At 37.4% G+C, this 8022-nt stretch overlaps 1 protein-coding gene across 3 annotated transcripts in view; it reads left to right on the top strand.

The window, feature by feature from the left end:
• Nucleotides 1–123: 123 nt before the first annotated feature.
• Nucleotides 124–8022, top strand: part of wdr27 (WD repeat domain 27) — a 50655-nt gene continuing 42756 nt past the window's right edge. For 2 of the 3 annotated variants that reach the window (XM_085800338.1, XM_085800335.1), the window contains exons 1-12: nucleotides 152–286; nucleotides 801–942; nucleotides 1198–1322; nucleotides 1592–1705; nucleotides 1857–1908; nucleotides 2497–2567; nucleotides 2655–2769; nucleotides 2880–2982; nucleotides 4398–4489; nucleotides 4929–4993; nucleotides 5616–5728; nucleotides 6771–6847. In XM_085800338.1, the coding sequence (XP_085656464.1) occupies nucleotides 152–286; nucleotides 801–942; nucleotides 1198–1322; nucleotides 1592–1705; nucleotides 1857–1908; nucleotides 2497–2567; nucleotides 2655–2769; nucleotides 2880–2982; nucleotides 4398–4489; nucleotides 4929–4993; nucleotides 5616–5728; nucleotides 6771–6847 (1204 nt within the window). Of the gene's footprint in view, nucleotides 287–800; nucleotides 943–1197; nucleotides 1323–1591; nucleotides 1706–1856; nucleotides 1909–2496; nucleotides 2568–2654; nucleotides 2770–2879; nucleotides 2983–4397; nucleotides 4490–4928; nucleotides 4994–5615; nucleotides 5729–6770; nucleotides 6848–8022 lie in introns of all 3 variants that reach the window. The other variant, XM_085800337.1, reaches the window with a different exon arrangement.

Here is an 8022-nt window from a genome sequence, read left to right as displayed (position 1 = left end):
GCTAGCCAGAAATACTATTCTGAATTTTCACACATTTTGAAAGAAAAGTAAATGAAGTACATGTTTAAGTTTGTTTAGGGTTAAGTTTGATTAAGCAGCAAACATCGAAGCGTGGTTTCTGGAGTCGTGGTGGTTTGTGGAGTAGCTAAAGATGCTTGAAAAGCTCAGTTTAGCTTGTGATAGACTCCTGCCACACAGGCAACTCGCATGTTGTCCCTCCTACTGCGGTATACCACAGCATAGCAAAGACATGTTGATTTACAGTAATGAGGATGTCGAGCAGAAGGTTTGTCAACAAAGTTTTGTTTACTGTGTGTTGCTTTGACTGGCGTTAATTAGCAATGTTTTCATTTTTTAGCAAGATGCCAACCCTTATGTAAGAATTTGTGTTATGTACATAAGAGCTGAACTTGCTATTTAAAACAGTTGTTGCCTCTCTAATAAATAGCCTACTATATTTTTATATAGTATATATATATATATATATATATATATATATATATATATATATATATATATATATATATATATATATATGCTCACTATACTTTGTATGTTAAATGAAACTTAAGTGAAAGCATTCATTCAAAATAACATGGTACAGATGAATGAAAAATGTTATAGATTTGAACGAATTGGCCACAATCTTAAAGGGAAAAAAAACAGCAGGATAAGGTGGAGAAAAGAAAGTGGGTAATGTAATGAGACTTCACTTTGTTTGTTATTAATTGTTGATACTAGGAGCCACTGTAAGACTGCAAAAACATATTGTGAATGTGAATCCACATGTTTGTCCATAGCCTCTTCTGCTTTCTGGCCACCATGGTGAGGTCACCGCCATGACCTTTGGAAAGAAAAGCAGACCCGTTCTCCTCTGCTCTGCCTCTGCTGATTATATCATTGTTTGGGACATTGAACTGTGCCAGAAGAGAGTGAAGGAGGGTAAGTAGCCTAAGTGTGCACAGTAAATAGCTGCTCATTTAATGCCTCATAATAACTTCATTATAAATACAACACCCTACCAATTAAATACTATTTTCAGTTATGGAGCTCTGAGTATGAGTATTTGTTAATGAGTGAAAATCTCAACAAGCCTGCCATCTAGTGAAATATATCCAAATAGGTCACTCCTAACTACTGTGGTTATGAACCTCTTGCTCTGAATGTAAACTGGAAGTGAAATGGATTTGTTTGCAGGTAAAGTAGCAGCTGGAATAGTTATTGGGACATTACTGGGTGAAGTCCTCCATCTTTCATTCTGTTTCTCTGATGAACGAGTGGCTGCATGCTCAGGAGCTACAGTACACATTCTCAGCTCAAAGGTACAAGATGACATAAATAGTTGTTTTGTTTTTTGGGGGGATACCTTTAAGTAAGTATGGGTCATTGGGTTTTTCTGTTGCCTATATTGATTAGAAATACTGTTCTTTAATAAATAAATAAACTTTTTAATACCTCACTTGAATTGGGCCTATTTGATGTAGATCAAAACACATCTCTATAACAAGATAATATTGTTTGTTTGTGATTCATGTAATAGTCATCAGAGTCATTGTTTTTTCTCATCAAAGATTGTTGTTTTTTACACTAGAGAAAAGAAGTTATTTGGTCTTTGACCGGCCACTTGGGACCTTTGACATCAGCAGAGTTTTGTCCCTGGAATAAAGACATTCTCATCACCACATCAGAAGACCGCACGTTTAAGGTCCTCGCTCAAGACTCACAAATGATACAGTCAAAAATGATCACACTTTTTGTAGTGTGTAGACAATCATGTATTTGCATACAAAACAAATATCAAATAGTCCATTATCTGAAACTGCGTAATAACCATGAAGAACTTTGTCTCTTCTCAGATTTGGGATTTAAAAACTGGAGCCGCGTGCTACCATTCCTTTGTGCTTGCAGGTATGTTGATAGTCTTTATTTTTTTATTTCTCATATGAGTATTGCACATATAGTAGGCAATAATCCTCTCATTTAGTTTGTACAGTGTGGGTGGGAGAATTACAAGCATTAGTGGGATCAGTCTTTTATACTGTATAAATTGAATTTGAGTGTCCAAATATAGGCCTCAGGGCTGAAATAGAATAACACTTGTACTGGCTTAAGACAAGTATTACAGTAATACAAGTATTTTTGACATTACATAAACATTGGAATACTTTTCTTTTTTTACCTCTTCTCATGAAATGATTCTGACAATGAGATTTATTCTTGATACATAAAGTGTATATCTATCCCAAAATTCTATTGATCAATCTCTTCCTAATGTCAATGTGAAAATTAAACCTCAATTAACCTGTATAATAGGAATAAAAAGAGTAATGTGTCTGAAAACAAAATTATTCAAATTGTATGGACAACCATATATATAATAGTATAAGCAACAACTTCAAATAGCATGTTTTTTTTACAGTGACTCCTGGAGAGGGTTTAGAGCTTTGCATAGCTTTTCTCCTCAGCTCAACTAAAACAAATTCTGCTCCTCTTTAGCCTCTCCATTGCTCAGTGCCCTCTTCTTGGAGGACACTAAGAACCTCATCACCGGCTCAACTGATGGGCAGGTAAGCGACTGGGACACACATCCTTTAGGAGCTTAACCCTAACCCTGAAACAGCAAGCTATATAACATGTGTATCTGTTGGATTCAGGTGTGGTGCTTTTCTCTCAATGATGACAACAAATGTCACTTGGTGACCAAAATGGACCTTCAGAAGATGGAAAAAAGACACCAAATGCACCAAGAGACTTCAAACCATCAAGCAGGTGATGTTACAAACTAACAATGACGAGTTTTTTAATACAGGCTGTTGATAATCGTTTACCTCTTTTCAGTCTTGAGTTATTTACACTACTTTTTGGATGTTTTCTTCTAGGGGGTGCAGAACAATCAGCTGTAGACAGTGTGGAGACCGCAAAGCCTGTTCTCAAAATGTTCTTTTGTTGCTTATTTACTGACACAACTAACGAGCAGATAAAGTAAGTTAACACTGTTTAAAATGTTAGACGTTAAAATTATTTACAACACTTGCTCAACCTGCTTGTTGTGGGTGCTTGATTTTCTTATGGATAAATAGATCTTATTGTTTTACTTAACAATGGTGGAGAACTGTTATTTGTACAAAGGAATCATAATATTGAAGCAGGACATGAAAATTAGGACAGTCCCAGGACAAATAGCACTGGCTCAATTTTTTTTACTTTCCACACAGTAAAAATGGTATTTAATTCAGGAAAATATAACTAGCATGGTTGTCATGAAAAAAACAACACTAGCAGGCAGCACATTTCTGCCATTAATGTTCCAGAGATACCATACCATACTGTCACTAAATCCTGGAAAAAAACGTCTTGAAATCAACATCTTTCTGGGCTAATTGCTGCACGTGTCCACACAGTCACAGAAAACATCAAAGGAAACATCACACATTACAGGAAACTTTGCAGGCTCAAAGCATAAACTGTTTCAGGCTGTTTAAACACTCGATGTTATTACAGGAAGCAGGCACTTAAAAGGCACAGGCATAACCCTGTGTGTATTTTGTGGACCACTGGGATGAAATGGACATTGATTCCTATTGCTCTTAGCAAAGCATATGATCTCAGAGCAGTATCTCATCTTTACTCTTGACTGCAAAAGACGCTTTAGTATAAAAATAAAAATGTAGTTCATCAACTGCGGTGCAACCACAGATGAAGTTGCTTCCATTTGAAAGGCTTTAACATATAAAACAATTTTTATTTGCAGCTAGAAAAGTTATTGACTTCCTATCCTATACCACGAGAGTTGCCTGTTTGTACTCTCACAGACTCTCTGTTGGTTTAACATTGCATGATATTTTGATATTTACACACAAAGACTAAGAAATATTCAGATTCTTCTCAAATTAGCCATTGTGTTTAAAAACTCATCATCATATTTGTCATCCAAAATATTTATCACACCCATATCTAAAATACCAACAGGTTTTTTGTTCCGAGATACAGAGGAATCAGCATAAAAACAATGATGCACGTGCATGAAACGACGATGCATGTGCATGAAAATGTGCATTAAATACATTCTCCTCAACCTCATAACCTCAGCATGTCGTTCAGTGCAGGAAGAGGATTAAAATCATCCATCACATTCAACTTCCTCTCCTTCCTACACTGTGAAGCAGTAGTTTCCATCTTACCGGGTGTGCTGTGCATAGTTTAGACTGCATGAAGTCAAAGGAAACCTATAGTCCTATGCTGTGCAAGTCTTGCCACTCCATCACATCAGTATGTTTTTCTTTAGTGTGCGGTTACGTTGTCTTTCCCCACATGATCTTAAAAAAAAAAAAAAAGGCTTTTTAGGGGGAAATCCTATAACACTGTTTTTCCATACGTTTCTGTGTGGGCCCCTGCAGGGACAACAGCTGGATATGTATTGGAAGCTCAGATGGCCTGTATGTGGTGGATCCGGCTACCTCAGAGCTACTAACAGCTCTGTATTTTAAAGGTAGGCCGCTCGTGGTCTGACTTCTCCGATTGCTGCTGTACTGCTGATACATGTTTGAGCATTTTTGCGTATTTTGTCCGCAATCACTACACTAGCAGAAATCATCTCATCATTTTACAACAGAAATATCTCAAGGTTGTCAGGGCAATTTTCAGATAGCTCTATTCTCATTGTCTTCCAGTGAGGTATGGTAAAGCATCTTCAATAATGTTGTTATTTCCCTCCTGCTGAGACATTTTAGAATAAATGGTTAGCTTGCAAAATAATAGCAACAGTATTACCATTTACCAGAATTAACGTATTGCACAAGGTGACTGAATTCATCTATTCATTCTTTGCAGTGTTTTTATTTGTATAATGACAGCATATGATTTTGAGTTGATTTTCTTGCACAATGAGCAGCATCTCATACATATGAACTGGAAATGTCTTCCTCTAGATTACCCCAACCTCAGCATCAAAATGGCAGGCTCTTGGTCAATCTCTCCAGGGCGAGACAACTCGGTGAGTAATTCCAGTAATGTCTTAATACTGTAACCAGATTCTCCCCTGTCGTCCCCCTCGGCCCGTGTCTTTTGGGTTGCAAATGATGATGATCCTTTGACCACTTGTTGAGCATTATACATGCTTGGTGTCTTTGGTCATTCCTGATTCTTGTCAGTTTATGATGATAAAAGTCACATAAAAATGACAAGTTTAACTGAATTTACAAGTGTTACTTTCTGTATAGACTCAACCACTGAAATCAATCCCTATAAAGTAACTGTATCTATGTTCCTTTTGTTTCCTGTATTAACTTTGCCTGTCTTAAGGCACTCCTGTGCATGAAGTTTGATATTTTTATAACACAGCTTTTTATGTTTTCACAACCCACTTACTGACATTTTTACAAGATTTGACTGTGATCTGCTTCCTGAAGGAAATTGATGTTTTTCTTTTCCTACAGAGAAGCAAATACATGCTATAGTGCAGTGTAAAAATACAACACTCTGACTTACTATTGTACTTAATCCCCTTAAGATTATTCATGAATACATTTTCTCTCTTTTTTTCAACAATTATGGACAAATGCAGTGGATTAAACATTTTTTTAAATGATTTAATTCCTTAATTCCTTGTCACACAGATGGTGCTTTTAGTGAGCTCTTTGTTTACTCCACACGTGGTGCTGTTGGAGTTACATCTTCATGAAGTAGAAAGGGTCTGGGCTCGTGATGAAGGCGTTTCAGTGTTCCCAAGGTAAACCTGGAGTTAATGGCAAATATTTTGCGATGTTACTGTGTAGTGACCACTTAGTCATAGTCAAAATAGTCATTTTTGCTCTTCCTTTCAAAAACAGAGATTGTACTAAAAAAAAAAATCTATCAATAATAAGTTCAAGAACCCCTCAACTTCACCTTGTGTACACAGTTGCTGGAAACCAGGTTTTATTTTGTAAGGACTATCTGCTTAATACAGTGTTATGTAATATTGCATTGTAAGTAATGTTCTGTTCTTCAGTCATTTGCTTATCCAGTGGGAGTTGTGCAGTCAATGTAATGAAATAGCTGCCAATAACAAAAAAAACAACCGCTTCTCTGTGGCTCATGTAATCATTTGTCTCCAGCCAGGAACTGCTCTGCTTAGTGCAGGACTTAACTCTGTGAACTTTTTTTTTTTTTCACATATCTAAACTATAAATCTGCATTAGTTTAAATAAAATTGGCCTTACTGGATGTGCTCCTTTGTCCAGAAAACTACTTGCATTTCTCTCACAATAGCAACACTGTATAAATGCCAAAAAATTAAAATTGTCCCCCAGGGAAGGAATGACATTCATTCAGGTATTAGCTGTACCTTCATAAATGATTATTTAGCAAAATTCCAACCGTAGCAATAAATAGTAATAATTTCATCAACATTATGTGTCTGCAATTTCACAAATGTGTAATTTATGAGCCAAAGCATAATCATGTCAGCCTGTTAACTTTTGCAGAAACCCTGCATTTATAGACTTTTGTTACCTTCCCTCATACAGTGGTCACCTGACCTCACCAGCAATAGGACACATGAGTGTGGCCTGTTTTCCAGTTGGCCTCTCGCCGATGACTCCTGACTCCGACATTTTCCATATTAACTTGGCCTATTATAGCCATTCTTGCCATCTGGTTTTTCATGAGTCAACAATATCATGGTACTGAGAAGAAGAGGAACTAAAAATCCATAACGGTGGAAAAGCTGCGAAGCTCCTTCATTTCCAGTAACCCCCCCCCTCCCCATTTCACCCCTCCCTTGTTTGCAGCTCTCCTCTGCTGCACGAATCTCCTCTGAATGCTGAGTTGAAGAAGAAGAAGGAACCCAGTCATCCCAAAAAGAAAGGTCAGCATCCCAGTCATCGTCTCAGTCTTCACTCACCTCTCACTTGTGCTCATGCACATAAAATAAAAAGGGAGCTACTGCTGTTTGACGGCTCTAGGTTTTAAAAGTATGACCCGTTTTATAGTTCACTCCAGGACTGGCTCGCTATCTGTTTTGTTTGGCCTCAGACAATTTTTTTAAATTGTACTTATTGTAGGTTTATATAAAGCCTCTTTGGGTATCACACAAGCTGCTGAGAACCTCTTCATTATCTGTAAATATAGTGGATGGAAAACATTCCATCCTTTTGCATTGTAGGGGTTGTTGATGTAGCCTTCATAATTAGATTCCCCTCGGCTTTCATTTGCCACATAGGCAGAAATTTGAAATTATGCAGAAGTCAGAGTACAAAACATTTGAGAGTGATAAATACTTAATAATTAGCCCAGTTTGCTGCATGGATGATTCTTGTGGTAGTGGATTCCAAGGTAAAATGAGTCCATTTGTGGGTCTTTAGTGAGTCATTAGGATCTGCCTGCTTAAAACTATTTCACTGGAGATCTACAGTTTACTCAGGTTTATGTGTTACTCTTAGTGCTGACAAAGCCAGCATTAGCCAACTCCCCACAGCTGGAGTGAAGGGAGCTGCCAGTGTCTGACTATGTAGGAGATCTTCACAGGAGTCTCGAAGTGCTGCTGCGTGACTACAATGTCGACCACAAAAACCACAAACATTCACAGACTTGTGTTACCCACCATGCTGCGCTCATGCATCTCTGCATTGTTACGGGTATGTGCAGAGTTGTATACAAATTACACCATAAACCTTTGAGACTCCTGGAAAGGAAAATGTTCTCCCACTATAAGTCTGAACTGTGAGTGCAGATCAGATAGCTCTGGTCATGTCACAATGCCATGTAACATAATCATAAAGTGAAACAGGACTGTTGGCTTTTCAATATGGTGATAATGAGGTGCTATTACTTTTTGCATGATGTCACCTGTCATAAGTGCCTGGATTAAGTTATTTTGGTATCATGGACTACTAAAACAGCAATCAGTGTTGAATGGCCTTGACTGCATGTTCAGGGCTCACTTACACAATACACAACAAAGTGACACTTTGATCAGTCCAGTTTGAATGAAAAATGTTTGCTGCTATTTACTATTGTTCAATTGTTTTATAGCAACTATAG

The sequence above is a fragment of the Trachurus japonicus genome, chromosome 15 (genome assembly GCF_045865225.1).
Source record: "Trachurus japonicus isolate A0001 chromosome 15, Traja_1.0".
NCBI classification, from domain to species: domain Eukaryota; kingdom Metazoa; phylum Chordata; class Actinopteri; order Carangiformes; family Carangidae; genus Trachurus; species Trachurus japonicus.
Note: the sequence above shows the minus strand (reverse complement) of the source record. Positions and strands in the feature narration are given on the sequence as shown.